At 46.7% G+C, this 22,407-nt stretch overlaps 1 protein-coding gene across 1 annotated transcript in view; it reads left to right on the top strand.

Moving 5' to 3' along the window:
- The window catches only part of MEGF10 (multiple EGF like domains 10), an 86,167-nt gene extending 82,141 nt beyond the window's left edge, over positions 1 to 4,026 (top strand). The window contains exon 25 of the mRNA XM_041464271.1: positions 272 to 4,026. Within this exon, the coding sequence (XP_041320205.1) occupies positions 272 to 438 (167 nt within the window). The 3' untranslated portion in view covers positions 439 to 4,026. The remainder of the gene's footprint in view (positions 1 to 271) is intronic.
- Positions 4,027 to 22,407: the final 18,381 nt, after the last annotated feature.

The following is a 22,407-nucleotide window of genomic DNA, read 5'->3' as shown; positions in this document are numbered from 1 at the left end:
AGTCTTAATTAAAACCCTCAAATTCAGGTTGCTGTTTTGATTTAATTTGCTGAAATTAAAGACATGTAAAGAAGAGATGCTGTCTTGTTTCTGTCAGTAAAGACACTCATGGCAGGGCCCTGCTGCAAGTGTGAAGCAAAAACACCAACCTGTGTTTCTACAGCTGCATTTCAGGACTCAGCACAATGAGGAATTTTCCTACTGGAGCAGAAACTGAAATAAAGTACCAGTGTTTTCCCTGGAGCTGAGTGCTTGCTCTCTCTCCTCACAGAGCCCACGGTGAGCGTTGTCCAGGGCGCGTTCGGCGGCAGCGGCGGCGGGCGCCTCGGCCAGGATCCCTACGACCTCCCAAAAAACAGCCACATTCCCTGCCACTACGACCTGCTTCCCGTCAGGGAGAGCCCCACGCCCTCCACAGAGGGGGTCAGCAGCAAATGACCCCGCAAGGAGCTGATGCCTGCAGCCCTGGGACTCTCAAGGGGCAGAGTGGCACGGTCGTGCTCCCTCCTCTCTCGTTTACCATCTCTCCTGGCTCCTGATCTGTCCTGCAGATAATTGCTGTACCTTAAGCAGAATCTCAGCACGAGGTCTGTATTGCATATACAAGTGACAGATGGACAAATGCCACACTCTGGGGATCCTGATTTTTTTTTTTTTTTTTCATGGCAGTAAGTTTTATAGAAACAGGTATGCAACACATTTATACTGTAATATACTGGCTTAAAAAGTAGTAGTTTGCAGATTAGTCTTGATAACATCACATTTTAGCAACTTCAAAATATAGGCTTCATGTCTGTCATGTTCCAGAGTAGTAATACTCCCAGGACAGTGCAATTTACCAAATACCACTTTGTACAGGTGATCTGATTCACCAGTTACTCACTAGTAGAAGGAAAACTGCCTTGCCAAATTTTACCTTCCATTCTTATCTTTAGTCAAGACATATTACAAGAAAAAAGATCTGATGGGGATAAGGAAGCACAGTGTTGCAGTTGTTTGGGAAATCCACCCTCAGGCTTTGCTGTCCATTGCAGGTGGTGGATGTAGTTGGCTTGAATACTTCTGGAGATAAAATAATTGCATACATCAATATTTACATGATGCTTCAAGATCTCTTAGTACTGTAGCACCAGTCTTCAGCAAGTATTTTGCTACAGTTCAGCTTCATACGTTGCAGTTCTGACCACTATTTCTGCCACACACAAACTAATAATCCACAACATATCAGTTATTACTTAAAAAAATACGTAAATTGAATCAGTTTATTTTTGTCACCACGGACTGATTACGTAAGGAGTGGACAAAGGTGATGACTTCTGTAAATCTTAACTGCAAGGAAGGGTTTACATTTTATAAAAAGGTAGTAATAATGACTGTAATATAGGATAGTCAAGTGTTCTGACTTTTTTTTTCTTCGAAATAACTAAGCAGACTCTGTGCATACTTGCTAAAAAGGCACCTTTTCTTTTTTTATAGTTGATGTAGGGAAACACATGCTTAAGCTGGTCTTTTGCATTGCTAATAATGTGACACATGTACCCCCCCTCACCTTCATTAACTTCTCTCTCCATTTTTACGCTGTGTGTCTGTGTTTTTAGTGAACTAGCTTGTAACTGAAGAAATATTCTAGTGTGTGTGTGTCCATTTCTTTTGCATTTTTGCCAACTGGCCTTTTGTTTGTCAGGTTCAAGGGACCTCTGGGCAGAGCAAGAGGATGAAAGTAAGAATTCACAGTGATGTCTATCAGGGGTGATTAAAAAGATACCTAACAGTTCAGATTAATTCATTAATTCAGGGGAAGAAAATCAAGGTGTTTTTTGTTGACAATGACAACAAGAATGCAGAAGTAAAGTAAAAAACAGCTCCTCCTTAAAATGTAGCTTATTCTGTTGATCATGTGGATGCAGACCATCTTCCCAAAACAGCCCCTTTTTCCCAAAAGAGGCTTTCAGTCCTTCCAAAATAGTCTACCACGAGCTGCATGATGCAGTGGAAATTAAATTCAGCAAGGGATCTGTCCATTGGACAGAATTTTCCCCAAACACGTCAACCTGAAGGTAACATGGTTGTTATAGACTAGGTATCCTCTTTCACTGAAAAGATATTTTTGGGAAGCTAAGAGTGAGTTGCCAGCGTTTAACACGACCTGGCAGTGCCTTTGTAGCACCTGGTCCTGAGAGCTGGTGTGTCACTGATGGATGGGGAGGAGGATCCTGGCTGTTTGGCAGTTCCCTGGGCATTTCTAGTACATCCTTGGAATAAAGAATTCCGTTACCTTTGGATTTGGAAGTACAGATATTAGCTGGGAGACTTCTAAGGCTCCTTGCCATTTAATCCCTGTCTAAAATGAAGTATTGACTGGGTTTGTATGCATCTAGATAAAATGTAGAGCTACTGGTATATACAATTTTTTTTGTATTGTGTGAAGCAGACTTTAAAATAAAACCTTTCTTCTCTAAAGCCATGAATAGAAAATGCTGCATTTAACAACTGGATGCTCATTAAAGCTTCTTGCTCTTTTTGAAGACCACTAGGCGAATTATCTTCACCACAAAAACAGTTCTTTTAACATGGAAAAGGGAAGAGCTGAATGAATGTTGGGAGGTTTTTGAAACTTCCAGTATGTCACATATCCTCAAGTGAAATATTCAGTCAAATATTAACAAAAATAGATGAGTTTACTGTCATTTTGCTGATTGTGTGAGTCCAAAATGTGCACATGGCTGAGGTCTGCCTGCCTGCGTGTGTGTGAAACTCCTGTGCAGTCAGCAGCAGCAACATCTGCGTAAATCTGAGCTGCACCTGCAGAACACGCAGGGCAGGCAAGTGGCTTGTGAGTTGACTTCAGAGGATGATTCCTGGTGAGGCGCTCAGCACACTGATTTCCTGGAGTGCACTCTGCTCTCAGCTCAGTCCTGGTGGCTGCCAGACAGCTCTGCCTGCAGATCCCACTGTGGTCTTCACAAGATTCAGATACTTCTGAAGGTGCTTTCTGTAGCAGGAGGAGGCTGAAGGGGCCAGGTGATGGGGAAACTTCAGCAAACACTCAGAGAACCGGCCTCACTTCACCACAGACAGGAATGGAAAGGGATGCCTTGCCTCTCTATATTCACATTACAATAGTGACAAAAAATAGCACTGAAAAGGGAGGTAGCTCTCCCCTGGCAACGTGTCACCATTTTAATCAAAGGCTGCACCGAGTTAATAGCTGACTTTCAAGTAGTGAATATAAACTTCAGGCTTTAAACACTGTAGGCATTATTAATTCAGGCCACTTAGAAGCATAACAAACCTCACAGCTTTCTGCTGTGTCCAAGATTTTAATCACAGCACACTGTTACACAAAAATATGTCCTTGTCTTGATCTACCCAGAGAACTCCCATTAACTTTTAATTGGAGATGCACATGCAGATTACAGGAAGATTTCATTGTGCTCACACTTTCTGCTGAGACAATCTGCAAGTTCATACTGAAGTGAAGTTAGGATAAAATCAAAACCAAGGAATGTGTTACTCTAAATATATTGGATTTTCAAATACACTAACAACAACTTTTTTATCCAATATGTGTTCAAATAGTAATTCTTACACTGAAGCTCCAAAGTCCAGACTGAAGATCACAGAGCTAGTTTTGACAAAAAATGCTTTATATTAAAGATTGTATATACAGTATCTGAAATTACTGAAAGAAATGAGTGTATGTTTATCAATTACTGTAGAGAAAACCTTGTCATTTGATACACTCTTCCTAGTGCTAGACCACTGAACATAGCTTTTCAGTTTTTTAGTCCATAAGACTTCACTTTGATATGATTGAACTGTATTATATTTTTAAAGAAAACCTATCAAGTATGCCTGACTTTTCTTTTTTTTCTTTAGCTGTAACACAAAAGGTGTTTTGTTGTGAAAACATATATATATTTTCCAAAGATGACTGCTGTTCATCATTCTCCCTTTCACTACCATATATTTCACTTCACATCCCTGTAGGTTAATACAATAAAAGTTTCTAATGAAAGATGAGAAGTGCTTTGATTGTTTTTACTTTGTTTTTCATTTGCCTACAGGAGATCTTGATATAGCACAGGAAACGTATGAAATGTCATTTTTGCTCTCATGGTTTAATCCCAGCTGGCAGCTGGGTTCCACGTGGGTAGTTACTCAGTGCTCCAGGGAGGAGTAGAGGAAACAAAACTCTGTGGGTTGAAATAAGAACAGTTTAATATCTGGAAGAAAATAAATTTTAAAATAAATAAATAAAATAAAGTCAATGTACTAGTACTGATTTGAATACTAAAACAGAAAAAATCATCATTGATGTCTAATGTTTGAGATTTAAAAAGCTACAACCCAGTACTGTGAAAGCATAGTTCTGCTTTCCAGGCTTTTCTGTGCAAATCTGAGAAAATCAGTATTCCTTCAATGCTGTTGAAATGGGACTTAATGCTAAGTAACTGACTTATTTTACATTCAGATAGCCATCTTATTAATAAAACAGTAATAAAGACTGATCCAGATTAATTACTCTGGGTAAATGGTCAATGGTTATAAATTAGTGTTCTCATGATTCCACATAAGGAAAAAAAGAGTTGGGACATTTCACAGAATCACAGAATCAGTCAGGGTTGGGAAAGAAAGTCGAGATCACCAAGTCCCAAGCTGTGACCTAACACCATTTTATCAACTAAATTATCCTTAATTGAGGGGCCTGGAACTGGACACAGCACTTGAGGTGCGGCCTCACCAGGGCTGTTTCTGGGGTGGTTTCTGGGGTCCCCAGGACAGAGGAGGAATTGATGAATCTGACTCCATGTTCTTAGAAGGATATTATATTACATTATATTATATTTAGATATTATATGATACGATATTACATTATATCATATCATATCATCATATTATATCATATCATATACCATATACCAGCACAGAGTGCTCCTGTCCCAGCCCCGGGCTGCAGCTTTTCCAGGGAATGCTATGGGAGACAGTGCCAAAGGCCTGGCTGGAGTCCAGGCACACAACATCCACAGCCTCTCCTGCACCCAGCAGGAGGGTCACCTGGTCATGGAAGGAGACCAGGCTGGTCAGAGCTGATTTAGGATGTGAATCCACGCTGGCTGGCTCTGATCCCTCGGCCATCCTGTGTGTGCCCTGGGACGGCTCTCAAGGTGATCTGTTCCATAACCTTGCCCAGCACCCAGGTCAGGCTGACAAGGCCTGGAGCTCCCCAGATCCTCCTTCCAGCCCTTCTTGGGGAGGGGATCACACTGGCACCTCCAGCCCTCTGGGACCTGCCCAGTGAGCCAGGACTGATGGTAAATGATGGAGAGCAGCTTGGGGAGCTCATCCACCAGCTCCCTCATCCCCCTGGGATGGATCCCATCGATCCCGCACACCTGTGAGTACCTAAGTGACTCCACAGGCCTGTGACTGTCTCCTCCTGGATTGCAGGGGGGTTGTTCTGCTCCCTGTCCCCACCCACCAGCCCAGGAGGACACTCGTCCTGAGCATCACCTGTCTTCCTGCTGAAAACTAAGGCAAAGAAGGTGTTTAAGTACCTCCATCTTTTCCCCATCTTTGGTTACCAAATTCCTTCCCACATCCAATAAAGAATGGATGTTGTCCTTACCAATGCTTTTCCCAGTAAATGTATTTATAAATATATTTTTTGTTATCCTTCACAGCAGAGACCAGTACATTCCAATTGGGCTTTTACCTCTCTGGGTTTTTCTAGACACCTTAAACATTTCCTGAGTTACTTGCCTCTCTTTCCAAAGGTAACCCACATTCTTGTTTTCCCTTAGTTCCTTCAAAAGCTCCTAGTTACACAGAGGGAGCCCATCTGCCTCCAGCAGGCCTGGTGCTGCAGAAGTTGCCTCGAATTCCACTGATGGCACCAGCCCTTAAATAATTTATTGATAATGTGGCTTCTCCTGTTCAACACTCTTCCCTCAAACTGAAGGAACCAAGCAGAACACTTCCAGAGCTCCTGCCCTGTTGAGTTATTTTCTGATTTAGAGATGGGGCAACCAAGAGGCATTTTAAAAACTTCCACTCTACTTTCAGTCTGATGTGAAAGGTGAGACAATACAGATGTTATAATTCACACTATTACAATTTTAAGTCAACTATTTCTTAATTACAATACACTATAAGCGTTTCTTGGCCTATCAGCTTTTGCTACACTAGACTACAAAAGATTTAAAGCTAATCATCTAAAATTACTCCTCATGGGTGTTTACATAATGCATCTTTCATAGTTTGTCTCTCTAAAGTATCTAGTCTTTTTTGCAAGGCCATCCTTTGAAACTTGTTTCTATTTCTATTTCTCTTTCAACAATGCCCATCTTATTCCGTAACATTTTTAAATCAGCATTTCTTATCTCAAAATTTACATACAGATGTATACTGTGTGAACCTTATGTAAATTTTTTTTTTTTACAATTTATACAAATCTATTTCCCACACTGCCTCACCAACCAAGTGACTCAGAGCCTTGAAGACCTTTCTAACTACCCTGGTGCTCTTCTTTTCAACTTCACTGCCACCCTGGACAACCAGCAGTGGGTAAAATACAGAGAGCTGAATCAGCCCAGGGAGTCTCCTGGTGATATCCAGACCCATCGGGGATTACCAGGGAGGAGAACAGTTTAAACAAACCAGTGAGGTCTCAGGGGAGGCACAAATGACAGGGAAGGCGCTGGAAACAAAGGCGGGGCCATCCTGAGAGGCAAGGGAGAAGGGCAGGGTTACAATGATGGACAAGGAAAGAGCTGGAATAGAGGGCAGACCTTTGGGAAGATGGACAAGGGAGGTGGGAGGATGTAACTCAGGGGTAAACCACCTGCATAGGGGCACTGGAACAAACCATTAGAAGTTGTAAAGAAAAAACATACCACCAGAAGAAACAACTTTGGGAACAAGGCAGCTCCTCACACAAGTCCTTGTGTCGCAATCAGTGAGTGCGACCCGAGACCAGACCAGCCAGGAGTGACAAAATTAAATAGGGACAGGAACGATGGAGTCACCCAGAAAAGTAAACTTTAATAATGAGCAAACAGAAGGAAATAAGCCGCACACAATACAGGATTTCCTCCAAAGACCCCAAAATGGGGAAAATACAGCAAAATAGACACTCTGATCTGAGGGCAGGGAACCAATCATTAATGAGGACTAAGAACATTGCCTGATATGTAACATGCTACAAACCAATCAAGAACTAGAAACATAACCTTATATGGAACAACATTAACATAACCACTCCCATGATCCCATTCTTCTCACCATAACTTAGATACACAATTTCCCTCTTGGCATCCCATTTCCCACAGCCTTAAGATGAAGCCTGTGGTAATGAAGGCTAGCTCACCACACATCCCAACTAGTTGAAATCCCACATCTCATCCCTTCTCTTTTAAACAAATACGGACTTCAAAGACTTCCTTAAAATCCTAAACAACCAACCTCTTAAACACAGCAATAACATCAATACAACTATAATAACAACAAGAATTAGCATTCCCGTCTTAATTAAAGACAACAATCAGCTTGGTAAACCCAAACTTTTAACCAGTCCATTACACCAGTCCATTTCATTTTCAACTTGAAGTTCCTTGAGTCCATCCTTGAGGACTTGAATGCTCCAAGGTATGAACTCACTGTGGCCCGATAAATTCATACAGCATAGTCCATCAAAGTCTTGGCAGCTATGTCCTTGGGCCAGCAGTAGGAAATCAAAATTGCAGCCGTATTTTGTAGTGTAGCATGCCCAATACTAACACTGTCAACATCTGTTAGCAGTTTACTCAATGCAAGGAATGTAGCACTGGTTTGCTTACTCAGCAAACACTCTAAAACTATCCAACTGTTTTAATGCTTTTGCTGCAGCAACCCAAGGTGCCAATAATGAGATTGCTATTCTTTTTCCTTTATTCCAATGCCTATAAAGTTTTGTTGCTACTACAGGGGTAGTACTTCCCTGAGATACCTTTGGAGAGGTGCTTGTCTGTTAATGCTCTGGACTGAAAAAGCAAATCGAGGAGCACTGTCAGGATGAAGGGGTATGTCAAAGAAACAATCCTTTCAATCAGTAACTATTAATTTTCATTTCCTAGGAATCATGACAAGCGACAGGAGGCCAGGTTGTAATGTGCCTATATCCTCCATTGGTTTAGTGTGCTTTTATAGTTTGTAATAGCTTTGTTTTTTATCTCCTTATTTTCCCCAAATGGTGTACCCTTTTTTGTACCCCCTCCCTCTACCTGTGTAACCATTCTCCTGTGTTGAGATCATCCCCAAATCCCCACCCTGGCTCTCTGCCAGTCACCCAGCATCCCATCCCCTCTATCTAGAACTTTCAGTCCAAGCTGTCGAATGGTTAGTCCAAGGCCAGGAGTCAGACCCCCAAGTATTATTTTATATGCTATCCCAAATGTCCATCCCTGAGGTTGCATCCCTGGCTGGCCTTCATTGGTCAGCAAATGTATCTACCTTTGGTTTCCTCCCCCCCTTTAAATGTAACCTTGAGATTCCTTTTGTTTTACTCTGAGCAAGGCGCACCACTGAGGTGGGGCCCCCTGAGGAGGTCCGAATAAACCTTGGACTGGCCCCTGCTGAGAGTCACCTTTTATCCTCTACCCACGTCTCCAGTGTCTTTTCTGCTGCAAAGGCGACGAGCCCAGCTGCCCTCAGACCCTCGGGGCACCAGAGAGTGTTCCCCCGCTGTCAGCCGACCCGGGGCTGGCCGGGGTTCCTGAGAGGCTCCAGAGAGATGGAGACACTCCATGACCTCACTGTTCTTACGCAGGGCCTGTAAAAGTCGCCACCTGCCCTTGTTTTGTTGTTGGAGGGCAAAGATCAGAGTGTTCCACCCACATGTGGTTGGTGTGATGTGCTCCTTTCGAAGCTGTTCTTGTACCAGAGACTGAGGCACAACCAGTTTTTCCTCAGGGAGGGGCCATTCATCTACCCACACAGGCATGTCTGACTTCCAAGTTAGTTTTAGGGTGCTGTGCTGCTAAATGGCCCCAGTTAAAAATTTGTCTCTAGGTGTACTCCCCACTGAGATAAAACATCTCTTCCCCACAAACATACCGGGGCTCTTACCACAAAGGGTCTGGTGGTGGCCACACAGTGTTTGGATCCTTCAAATTCCATTAGCTCCATGCTCCTGAGGCAGGTGCTGTCACCTCCAATCCTTGACAGAGTTCCCAAAGCAGGAGCAAGAGCCCAGTCAAGGGGCTACTCAGACCACGAGATGATTGACATGTCTACAAGTCCTGAAAGCACAATTATTTTGGTGTTAAAAGTTTTAGTATGAATGTCAGCTGAGGTCTACTGCGGCTGATTACGTGCATCCACATGAGTAAGGACTCTGGTGTGCTGTCATTGGTTGAATGAGGGAGTAAAATCACTTGTGTGATTATAAAACAAGGTGGATCAGGACACATTGCTAACACTGTAATTTCCTGTTGTGATATTAAAGACAGCACCAATGGTAAAACAAAAAAATCCCTCAGTTTCCAACTTAAAATTCCCAAGAATTAACAGCTCACGGGGCTGGTCTTTGGGCCCAGGCTGTCCTGTCGATGCAGTTATCAGTGGAGAAGTCACTCAGTATTACCAGCTTGTCACTTGCCAAGTCCAGCCTGGCACCTGGAAGCAAGGTTGTTGGTAGCTCTGTCATGAGATGCTGAAGTTCTGGGCCACCTGGCCTCGGGTGCTTGCAGTCATGGATGGTTGGGACACTTGTGTCATTGCATGGGGCTGTCCTGTGCTCCAAAGGAGCTTCCCCAGCAGCAGCCTGCTACAACCTTCCCATTTAGGGCAAATGTAGTTAGTGTTGGTAATCCCTTATGCACCCACAGGTCCTAGGAGCGAGTTTCGCTCCTTGCTGGGGGCAGTCCTTTACAAAATGTCCTATATTCCTACCATGGTCTCAGACCCTGCTGTTGCCCTCGAGGGTTGACTCGCTTTGCAGCTAAAGCCTCTGCAATCCCTTCTCCTACTGCCTGTGCTTGTAAAGTAGCTGAGTGTTCCCGTGTTCCAAGGTGATTACAAGCCTCAATCATTTGCATCAATGCTGGCTCAGGCTCTGGTGGAAGAGCACAAAACACCTTTTTGCATTCAGGGTTGGTGTTTGAAATTTGCAGTGTTCTCAGTAAGTTGTCTTTTGCCCTTTCATCTTTAACTTGTTTTCCAAGGGCTTGCTTAAGGCAGTCAATGAATTGCACTCAGTGGTTATTGACCCTTGTCTTACACCCACAAAATCAAGTGCCAGTCTGTTGCCATCAAACACCTGCATGAGTGCTTTTCTGGCTGCATGTTTGGTATCATCTAATACAGGTCGCAGGAGATGTGCAGCCTGATCAACAGGTTGGCTTTGCACCCCTTCATGCTCAAAGTGGTTGATTTTTAGTGCTGTCTGGGCTCGATAACCAGCGTGCGGTCACTCAGGGTCCAGCACGGATGGACAGACCCCTAGAGACTGGTAAGAGATCCCCAAATTCTACACTGACAGATGAGGAACAGGCACAAATTGGTGACCCAAAAATGGTTGATTAATGCAAAAACAACAAACTGATCAAAGGCGAACATGGTACAAAGGCGTGCACCAAAAGGGCCAAGGGCCAGAGTAAATACAATTTACATAAGGTAGGGTAGCAGGGGAGTCAGAGAGTGAGGGTCCAATACAAAACAGGGATTAGGAATATGTAAAACTTTGCAACATTTTTTAACTAATAATCTAACAAAGAACAAGGAATTTTCTGGAGACAACATACATATACAGGGGACACTGGGAGTGGACTACTTTCCTCACTCTAACTAGGGTGGATTTTCCCACTCCCTTTTGTTCTACCCTGGTATCTTTATTCAACCCCAACATCAGCATCTTCCACAATCAACTAATTTAATAATCTTTTCCACCCCCCTTCCCACAGGCTGTATTTTGTGGGGGATAACAACATACTCATCATGTACTTCAAATAATGTGGCATCAAAACCTGAGTGGTGAGGACAGCCTGAGCTAAGTGCTAAATTCTTAAAATAAGGTGATTCCCTCCCGTAGTCCTTTGCTGCTTTATACGCTTCCTTTACTTCCCCATAAGACAATGACTCTGATCTTGGATTCATATCCCCCCCCCCTTCTGTACCATACCAGAGCTACTATAAACTTCAATGCCATTTCCCACTCCCCTTCCTTGACTGCCGCTGTCCGGATCCTCTCCCAAGAGTCTCTGGAGTCACCACATCTAGAAGGACTTAAGTCTTCTTCTTGAAAAGGAATGACTTGAGACAAATACAACTTTATTATTAACAGGGTATTAATGATGGTGTTTGGCCTCTGCCATTGCAATTGGTATGGTCTGCATGGGCACCACCACGTTGTCGCCGGCGCTGCGACAATCATTGCACTAGCCAGGGTGGCAAAGAATGAAATATACAGGGGCGGGATCAACGAGGTAGCCCGGACAACAACTTTAATAAAGAAGCAAAAAAAATGTAAGCCGCACACAGTATAGAATGTCCTCTGAAGATCCCAAAAATGGGTGAACGCTACAATTGATACGGAACTGCCAGAGGGCAGTGAACCAATGAACAATAATGTAACCATATCTAAAACCTAACGAACCAATCATTACCAGAAACTCAGAACATAACCTTATTTGGCTTAAACACAACATAACTCTGCCTATAATTGCATCTTCCTCTCTGTAACTTAAACAGATGTTTCTCACTGCCTTAGATTTATGTTTTCTTTGTTGTCAACCAGGGTCAGCCTGCTGTCCAACTCTGGCTGCCCAACTCCCACACCAGTTGGAGGGCGGAAGTTCTGGGACCATGGTGGGCATGGTTCCAGCTTCCCCCAGAAAGGGTGTGGCCCAAAGAAGAAGGGGTGGAGCTGAGGGAGCAGCCTTGGAGTAAAATGGCAGCATAGGATGATGGCATGACAAAATGGCAGCTGGTGGAGGAAGGAGGTTGAGGAGAAAGCACCGGGACCCACACAGCAGAGCGGGAAGGATCCAAGATGTCGTGGCCATCACTGCTTTGGGCCCAGGTGGAGGAGGCAGAGGAGCACACAGGATAGCAGAGTCCTCATAACTCATCCACGTCTCTTTACAGGTTTATCCCATGTCCTACACACAGGGCAGGCCAAGGGAGAAGCAGGAGAAAGAGGCTGGGTAAAAGTGGTAGCAGATCTAGGACCATGATGCTTTTCCTCTGATTCCAGTGCTTCTAGAACACCACAGAAATGGGGAGTGATGCGGTGCCAGAGCCTGCCCACTAGCTCCTGGCACCGGGCCAAGAGAGGGCTGTTCCTCAAAACTCATGGGAGTACAGCTTAGAGGGATTCCTCTGAGGCACTGATCAAGAAACATCGAGGGCAGAGGCAAAGATGAGGGAGGAGTCTTTTGTGTAGGTTCCAAAGAGGTTTGTTCTCTGGAGGACCTAGGAACACAAGACACTGAACAAAGCTGTACATGAACTTATACATGGGAGACATCTCAGGGGGAGGGTACAATTCTTAACCAATAGGGAGATGGATTGGGAAGAGCAACAGGCAGGGTTTACAATACTTATGCCAATGGGGAGTCACAACGGGAGGGAAGCAATTCAAATAAACAAATGCAGCCTCCTCAAAGATTAGGGGATTTCCAAAGGTGTGGTCCAAACAGGGGGTTGGCACAAGGAGGTACTGACAGCTGGGTAGGTGGAGTGACAGGGAACATTTGAGAACAGGGGGCAGGATTGGGACAAGACTGACAATTGAAGGGGAGGATACAACTTAGGAATAAACTAACAATATAAAATGAAAGGAACAAAGCATTAAAGAAAAAACATGCTGCAACAGGGAGCATGCAGGGCACCACAGATTCTCTTTTAATAGTCAGATTGTAAATCTTTACACCCACCAAGTTCCCAGAAATCCGTTGTAAAGATGTGTGTCTGTGGCATTGGGGAAATGATCAAAAATCCACTTTAAGATAGTTTTAAATTCCTGCTTCTGGACTTCTTTCCTGTGATTAACTAAAAGTACTTCAAACTGTCCAAGTATGTCCCTCTACAGTTGGAAACATCCTCAAAGCCATTTTTGCTCCTGCTAATTAATGAGCTTTGCTATTGGAGCGGCAAATCAAATCGTAGCTTCACTTTTTGGGTACTCCGATAAACCCATAAACTGTAAACTTAAAATGTAAACTTGTGCCACCCTTTTATAAAACTCAGTAATGATGGGTCAATGTCCCCACCTTCTTTTTACCTGCAGTCTGTCACACATGCTTTTCCTCATCAAATTATCCCCTTTTGGTCAAGGTATGCCATCATTGCCAGGCCTGGCTTCCAAAACTCCAACTTTGGAAAGGGATGGTCTACTGGTCAGCACTTCCCGCTGATCCGATCCCAACACTACCCTGAATATCAGCATCCCTGTTCAGGCGCCACTTGCCTCAAACGGCAAGTGCAACCCAAGACCAGATCAGCCAGGAGTGGCAAAATTAAATAGGGACGAGAACAATGGAGTAGCCCAGAAAAATAAACTTTAGTAACAAGCAAACAAAAGGAAATAAGCCGCACACAATACAAGGTTTCCTCCAAAGACCCCAAAATATGGGAAACACAGCAATATATACACTCTGATCTGAGGGCAGGGAAGGTGTAGTGATAGTTTTGACAGGTTGGTGGGATTGGAACACCCACTCTATTATAAGGACTTGCTCTTTCTGAGTGGGGTCCCACTGAAAGGTAAGTCCATGAAACTTGGGTAACTTACCTAAGACAGCAAACTGAAAAGGTAGTGTCAGGCCAGCACGGTGGGCCTGCCTCGTGGACGATACTTCTAAAACCCTTTCAATAGCCTCCACCATGATGGCTTGCGGCAAATTGAGATCCTCGGAGCCTCACAGAAGGTTCAAGAGCGGTGCAAGGTTCTCAGTTTTGACTTCCACCAGTGGAGGGACCCAGCTGATGCTTCCACATAATCAGTGAAGATCCCTGAGGGTCTTCAGGTCATCTCTGACGGTGAGCTGCTGGGGCACAATGGTTCGCTTGCCAATCTGGAGTCCAAGGTAGGTCCATGGGCAGGTTTGCTGGATCTTTTCAGTTGTTACTTCAAATCCTGCTTCTTCAGTGGCTTGGATGGTGTTCTCAAACATGGTTTCTAATATGAATCAAAGTACATATTACAATATCATCTGTATAATGGAGTATTACACTGTCAGGAAATTCTCTCCAAATGGGTTAAAGAATGTGGGAGACAAATAACTGGCCAACAGATGGACACTTCTTCATCTGTTCAGGAGAACATGCCAGTGGTACCACTTAAGAGGGACAGGCCTGCTCAGGGATGGGACTGAAAATGAGAACCTTGGGGCATCTCTGGGATGGAGAGAAATGTTAAAAAATCAGTCTTTAATATCAATCACCACCAATCTCCAGTGTCTGAGGAGCATGGAGGGTGAGGGCAGCCTGGGCTGCAGGGCAGCCATGTCCTCACAGTGACCTCATTGATCTTATGGAGGTTGTGCAGGAACCACCACTTGTCTCTGCTGGGTTTTATTATGACAAAGACAGGGGTGTTCCAAGGGCTATTAGATGGTTAAATGTGGCCCTTGGACACCGAGCACCCTTAACTTCACTTCTCGAAGGGGCCACTGACCCACCCAGACTGGCTCATTGGTCTTCCATGTGAGTGGGAGGGTGGTATGCTAAGGTAGCTCCAGACCCACGACATTAAAAGTGATTTCATCCCTCGTTCCTACAGTCTGGACTTCTGGGAGTACATGTCAATTGTCCAGTCCATTGAGAGAATCCAGTGATTAAAATGTCTCTCAGCCCATCAGAAGATCCAAATTTCCATGTTGGTATTTGATACACAAACTCGTCATCAAATTGGACAGTTGGCACTTGCTGCAGTTCATGTTTTATGCTTATTTTATTAAGTTTATTGTTAAATGGTCCATTTTGCTATGCCAAATATTTTCCCCAAATTGGCTTCTTCCTTAGTTGTGCCCTCCCTTCCAGCTGTCCCTCAAGGTGTCCCCTCCCCTTGCTCCAGACCCTTCCCTGCCTACCAAGGCAACCCTGCCCCGTTTTCCTTACCTATCAAGGGATCCCTGCCCCTTGTTCTTGAACATTCCCTGCCATTCATTCCCTGAATGTTGGGGTGCGTTCTTAATCAGTTATAGTGAAATAGATTTAAGTTATGTATGTCCCCTCCTCCCGTTTATGTTAAAAGTAGTTCTGCCCAGGTTGTCTCCTTCCCTGAACCCCTGTCTATGGTTCTGCCCAGGTTGTCTCCTTCCCTGAACCCCTGTCTGTTCTCTTGTCACCTCCCCTGTTGTCCCAGCAACGAATGTATCCCTTGTACTATCCCTCCCTGGCGCCCTGCCTGTCACTCGGCAACCCATCCCTTTCCTCGAGAACCTTCTCTCCAGGGGGTCCAGTGATTGGTTCAGGGGCCAGGGCTCCTCCCCAGGATACCCCAGGTTGGTTAAGCCAAGCTGTCAATTCCCTCTTGCCTGTTAACCCCTGGTCCTCTATTGGTTGGAGGCCAGGCCCCTCCTTTGTACCCACCTCTCTTTAAAAAGTGACTGCAGCCTTGTGAATTTCGTCTCTGCCTTCTGGACCTCCTCGCTCCTCCAACTCCCTATCCCTCAATAAACCCAGTTCCTCCAGGAGTCAGAGTCCGCCTTTTTATCTCTTCTGCCAGAGCTAGCCAAGGCCTTCTAAGGCACACGATCTCTGTCACAGCAGATCAGAGAGCGTGTGCTTTCAGCACTGCAGCTCGGGTGCCATCGGGCTCGGTTGGGCCACCCTGAAGAGGGACACATGCGGCTGCAGGTTTGGCGCCCAACGTGGGGCGTGAGAACATCGCCGTGCCTCGCGGAGAACGGACTTTGGGCTTCTACGCACCTTTGGGACTGCGACTGGAGTGACCTCGTAAGCTCGTTTGGCCGTCAAACCGCCTCTGGTTGAAGCAGGCCCGTCCTAGGGTAGCGCTCCCAGAGGACCAGAGAAAGTAGCTCCAGCACCCCCGGAGTCTTCTCCAGGCAGAAGCCACCCCCTTGGACTTTTCGTTTCTCCCGCTGCCAGACTGACCTGGGAGAGAGGACCCGTGTCCAGGCACAATTCGACCCTGCCACCGACTGTAAGTGATCCTTTCTCTCCTTCTTTTCCTTATTCTTTTAATACCCCTGTCTCCTGCCTGGCACCTTCTTTTAATAGAGGCGTTCGGGCGTCCTGGGTTAGCAGTTAAGAACCAGGTCTTTTTAATACTTTTATATAATCTTTTAGGGGTGGTCTTGCGCAACCACCCAGTCTGACAGGGGCCGGCGCGGGTCTCATTTGTCTTTTACTTTCCATTTTTCTAAGGGTGGTGGGTGTTGAGCTCCTCTTTTAACATCGAGAGTGATGGGTGCTTCACTCTCAGGAGTTCAGAAAAAGGCTTTTTTCCAAGTTGTGGGTATCCTTGTTGGGGGGGAAATTTAAATTAGAAAAAAGGATTTAAAAAAGTTGATTCATTGGCTGTTTTCCCAGTTCCCTGAGGTTTCCCCTGATGAGCTCAATGAGGTCCAGTTTTGGGACACTGTTATTGCAAAGTTAGCCGAGCTAAGCCGTTCAGGGGATTCCTCCCTTTCCAAAGTTATTTTCTGGGCTCACCAAGTCAGAGCCATTTTGAACTCAAGGAGGGAACGGAGAAAGCAGCCAAATCCGTGTTCAATCGCCAGTTCTTGCAGTTCTCCCTGTCCTAACCCTCGTTCCTCCCCTGATTTCCCTAAAAGGGGAGTCCTGGAGGGGGTCACTCCTCATGGCACAATTAGGGGTTCCAACGTCCCCAACCCCTTCCAGGACTCCTACTCCCCTTCCCTGACGAATCCTGGCCAGATTTCTCGGGGTCCCTACTCTTCCCTGGTTTCCCCAGTTCTTAGGTCCCCATCCAGTGTTCACTTTGCTCCCTCTTACCCTGACCCTCAAAATGGCTCCTTTGAGTTTCAAGATGGCGGAGGCCACGTGGCCTTTCCCGCCAAACCCATTTCTTGTTCCCGAAACCCCTTTCGGTCCAAGCACAACCCTTTTGTTAGCCCCAGCCCCTCCCATTGCTCCTCCCCTGCAGTTGTCCCTCCTTCGATCCCACCTCCTGTCCCTCCCCGATCCCAGGCTCCTCCTTCAGTTCAGGCTCCTCCCTCGGCCCCTCGGTTTCCAACTGCCCCGCCCCCTGGTTACACCCCCCAGGCGGAGACTTACCACCTTTCTCCGCTCAGCCACTCCCCTTCGTCTCCCTCTTCCGGTTCCCACGCCCCGCCTTCCGGTTCCCACGATTCGGTTCCCGGGGGGCGGGGGGTTGGGGGCCCGAAGCCGGAGCGCAAGCCCACACTATTGGCGGCTCCGGTCACATACCAACCCGGGAGGGAGGGCAGCCTTCAAGCGCAATGGTCCCCTTTTCCCCACAATTCTATTAAAGAGCTGTGTAAGGCCCAAAAAGATTTTGGCCGAGACAGCAAATATTTTCGGGGAATTTTAAAATCCACTCTCACAGAATCGGATGTGGCTCCGGCCGATTTAAAGTGTTTGTTTTCCTGCCTCCTCAATCCCACGGAATATTCTATGTGGGAAGAGGCATGGACGAGTTCGGCACGTGAAGTCCTTCCGACTCTGTGGGAAAACACCCGAACGGGTGTTGATGCGGATGGGGAACCAATTTTTATCGATCACCTCTGTGGCACGGGGAACTGGGCGGAAGGGCCAGTTCAGGCCCGAGTAATGCCTCAGGAGGTTTTAAGGGAGACTGCCCGTCTGGCGCAGGAGGCCTTTTTAGCTCTGAGGGTTGAAGCTCCATTGACCACTTACTCCAGAATATATCAATCCCCATCTGAGCCTTTTGCGGCGTTCGTGGAGCGCCTTCGGAAGGCGGTTGAGCTGCAAGTGAGAGGCGAGGAGGCTCGCCGTGAAATCTTAATTGAGATGGCTGCGACCAATGCCAACCCTAGGTGTAAGGCGGCCATCCTCAGCCTTCCACTAGAGCCTCTCCCCACTTTGCAGCAAATGTTAAAGGTGTGTTCTAGGAAGGTTTCTGCCCTTCCGGAGGAGTCCGCTCCACGAGATCCAACGCCGAAGAACCCTCGGAGAGTGGCCTTCGCCGAGGCTTCGTCTGATGCATATCCAGCCTCGGCCTCGTCAGCTCCATCCTTGCCTCCTGCAATGCCAAGATCTGCTCGCCCCCTGCCACCTGCAGAACGCCCGTGTCACCTCTGTGGCAAGCTGGGCCACTGGGCCCCTGCCTGTCCACTCCGGCAGGATTGGTTGCAGTTTGAAAAGAGGCAGTCCCTTGTTGAGGGAGGGCAGCAAAAAAACTAGGACATAAGCGCAGTCCCTCCCTGCGCAAAGATATAAATGGGGTGGGAAAGCTAACATCCAAAAGAGAGGGCAGGGAAGGAAATTGTACCCAACACACACCACCTAAGTTTGACATTGCACCTGACTCGACAATCGTACCGGACTTGACTTGTAAAATTCCAGCTAATGTTTTATCTATTTATTCTGACCAACGACCCATTCTAACGTCCTTATCTGAAATGTCTCCCTTCAGGCTCCAGCTGACTGAACCATTACATCTGAAGGATTCCAACTTCTGTGCGGTAAAGGTTTCACCAGAGTGCCCAGGTAATTGGCACCGGATCCGCTGCAAGTATGTCGTCGTTGGAGATTCTAAATTTACTCCTCCAGAAATTAATGTGCTACCAGGGCTCTTGTCATCCGATCTGGAAGAGTTCTCCCTATGGTTGTTTTGTGTCCACCCCCTCTCCTTCCTGCAAAAAGGGCAAATAGTGGCCCAGGCCATTCCGGTCCCAGAGCTCACCTGGGACCCGGAAAAACCATCTGAATTTAATCCAGACTATCCGGTGACAGTTGCCTGGGCCCAGCTGATTAATAAAGATAAACCCAGGCTGACTTGTAGCCTCAGGAAGGGTGGGGACAGAACATCTCTCCATGGAATGGAGACAGGGTGTTGGGTACAATGGTGGACACAGGGGCGGATGTGACGATCATTCCCACACGGGAATGGCCATCACATTGGGAGTTGCAACCCGTGTCTGGGCAGGTCCAGGGTATAGGGGGCGTACAATTGGCTAAGCAATCACGGAGCGTCATCGAAATTATGGGGCCAGACGGATAATTGGCTTCGATTCATCCGTTTGTTTTAGATTATACTGAGCCCCTGTGGGGTAGAGACCTGTTGGCCCAGTGGGGGGCCAAAATTGACCTACCTAAGGCCCCCCAGGTTTTTCGGGCAGCGGCCACTGACCAGCGCCTTATCCATAAGCTGAATTGGCTATCAGATAAACCAGTATGGGTAGAGCAGTGGCCGCTCAACAAACAAAAATTAAAGGCGCTGCAAGAGCTCGTTGAGGAGCAGCTGCAAAAAGGGAACATCGTGGAGTCCACATCCCCGTGGAACTCCCCTGTCTTTGTGATTAAAAAACCAAACAAAGACAAGTGGCGGCTCCTACACAACCTCCGTCAAATTAACAACATTATTGAAGATATGGGGTCTCTCCAACCAGGGATGCCATCCCCCTCGATGCTCCCCCAAAATTGGAATTTGGCTGTAATTGATATTAAAGATTGTTTTTCCAAATTCCCTTACACCCAGACGATACCCCACGGTTTGCCTTCTCGGTTCCCACCATCAACCGGGAAGCCCCAAGGAAGCGATACCACTGGCGAGTTCTTCCACAAGGAATGAAAAATAGTCCAGCGATCTGCCAGCGGTACGTCGCTTCCTTGCTCGCCCCGATTAGACAAACCATAGGGGAGACCATTTTATATCATTATATGGATGACATTTTAATTTGCGCCCCCAACGATGACATACTGGCCCATGCGCTTGACCTGGTAACATCTTCGTTAACTGCTGCAGGGTTCGAGCTGCAAAGTGAAAAGATTCAGCGGGTGCCACCTTGGAAGTATCTCGGCTTGGAGATCTCCAAAAGGAGCATCATTCCACAGAAACTGGAGATAAAGAATTCTGTGAGTACCTTGGCGGATGTTCATCAACTGTGTGGCTCTTTAAATTGGGTGAGGCCTTGGCTGGGAATTCCCACCGATGTCCTAGCCCCCCTTTTCAATTTGTTGAAAGGGGGAGAGGAGCTTAGTTCTCCCAGGTCACTCACCCCAGAGGCACAGAAGGCCCTAGAAAAGGTACAATTTTTTATGTCTAGTAGGCAGGCCCACCGTTATCAGCAGGGCCTGCCCTTCAAATTCATCATCTTGGGGAGTCTGCCACACCTTCATAGTCTCATTTTTCAATGGGACGAGGCTTCTAAGGGGAAAGTGAAGGATCAAGGCTCAAGAGATCCTCTCTTGACAATAGAGTGGGTTTTCCTGAGCCACCAGAGATCCAAAAGAATGACAAGGCCACAGGAGTTAATGGCCGAACTGATTCGCAAGGCAAGATTGCGAATCAGGGAGCTGGCAGGGTGTGATTTGGACTGCATCCATTTACCTATTAAACTGAACTCGGGCCAAATCACCAAAGCAATGTTGGAACATCTCCTCCAAGAGAACGAGGCCCTGCAGTTTGCATTGGACAACTACACCGGACAAATTTCCATTCATAGACCGGCCCACAAAATTTTTAATTCGGAAGTCCAATTTAAATTAGCATTAAAAAATATTCAAAGCCGGAAGCCCTTGAAGGCTTTAACAGTATTTACTGACGCGTCCGGAGAATCCCACAAGTCAGTTATGACTTGGCGGGATCCTCGAACTCGGCGGTGGGAGGCTGACGTTGTTAAGGTTGAGGGTTCACCTCAGATAGTCGAGTTGGCCGCTGTCGTTAGAGCCTTTGAGATGTTCACCGAGCCTTTTAATTTGGTCACCGATTCTTTGTATGTAGCCGGTGTAGTGTCCAGAGCAGAGAATGCGGTACTGCAGGACGTTCCCAACACCGTTTTGTTTGACTTGCTCTCCAAACTAGTAAAGTTAGTCTCCCACCGAGAGCAACCATATTACGTGATGCACGTCCGATCTCACACAGACCTGCCGGGGTTCATTGCCAAGGGGAACAGGAGGGCAGATGCCCTTGCCGCCCCGGTGGAAATGGCCCCGCTCGCAGATGTGTTCGGTCAGGCTAAGATCAGCCACCAGATTTTTCACCAGAATGCGCCTGACCTGGTTCGCCAGTTCCAACTTACTCGGGAACAGGCCAAGGCGATTGTGGCCACATGCCCCCACTGCCAACGAGACCAACTGCCAGCGATCAGTGCCGGGGTCAACCCTAGAGGCCTTAACAGCTGTGAGGTGTGGCAGACCGATGTCACACATGTACCTTCCTTTGGGAAATTGAGTTATGTACATGTTTCCATTGATACCTTTTCTGGTGCCATCTATGCCTCCGCCCACACAGGGGAGAAGGCAAAAGACATTCAAAAACATTTTCTTCTGGCCTTCTCCTACATGGGCGTCCCCAAGGAGCTTAAAACAGATAACGGGCCGGGGTACCGCTCCAAGGAATTTGCAGCTTTCCTGCAACAGTGGGGAGTAAGACACAAGACCGGCATCCCTTACTCCCCGACAATAACTACACCGGACAAATTTCCATTCATAGACCGGCCCACAAAATTTTTAATTCGGAAGTCCAATTTAAATTAGCATTAAAAAATATTCAAAGCCGGAAGCCCTTGAAGGCTTTAACAGTATTTACTGACGCGTCCGGAGAATCCCACAAGTCAGTTATGACTTGGTGGGATCCTCGAACTCGGCAGTGGGAGCCTGACGTTGTTAAGGTTGAGGGTTCACCTCAGATAGCCGAGTTGGCCGCTGTCGTTAGAGCCTTTGAGAGGTTCACCGAGCCTTTTAATTTGGTCACTGATTCTTTATATGTAGCCGGTGTAGTGTCCAGAGCAGAAAATGCGGTACTGCAGGACGTTTCCAACACTGCTTTGTTTGACTTGCTCTCCAAACTAGTAAAGTTGGTCTCCCACCGAGAGCAACCATATTACGTGATGCACGTCCGATCGCACACAGACCTGCCGGGGTTCATTGCCAAGGGGAACAGGAGGGCAGATGCCCTTGCCGCCCCGGTGGAAATGGCCCCGCTCGCAGATGTGTTCGGTCAGGCTAAGATCAGCCACCAGATTTTTCACCAGAATGCGCCTGACCTGGTTCGCCAGTTCCAACTTACCCGGGAACAGGCCAAGGCGATTGTGGCCACATGCCCCCACTGCCAACGAGACCAACTGCCAGCGATCAGTGCCGGGGTCAACCCTAGAGGCCTTAACAGCTGTGGGGTGTGGCAGACCGATGTCACACATGTACCTTCCTTTGGGAAATTGAGTTATGTACATGTTTCCATTGATACCTTTTCTGGTGCCATCTATGCCTCCGCCCACACAGGGGAGAAGGCAA

Source organism: Pyrgilauda ruficollis, unplaced genomic scaffold (genome assembly GCF_017590135.1).
Source record: "Pyrgilauda ruficollis isolate IOZ18807 unplaced genomic scaffold, ASM1759013v1 scaffold177, whole genome shotgun sequence".
Taxonomy (NCBI): Eukaryota; Metazoa; Chordata; class Aves; order Passeriformes; family Passeridae; genus Pyrgilauda; species Pyrgilauda ruficollis.
Note: the sequence above shows the minus strand (reverse complement) of the source record. Positions and strands in the feature narration are given on the sequence as shown.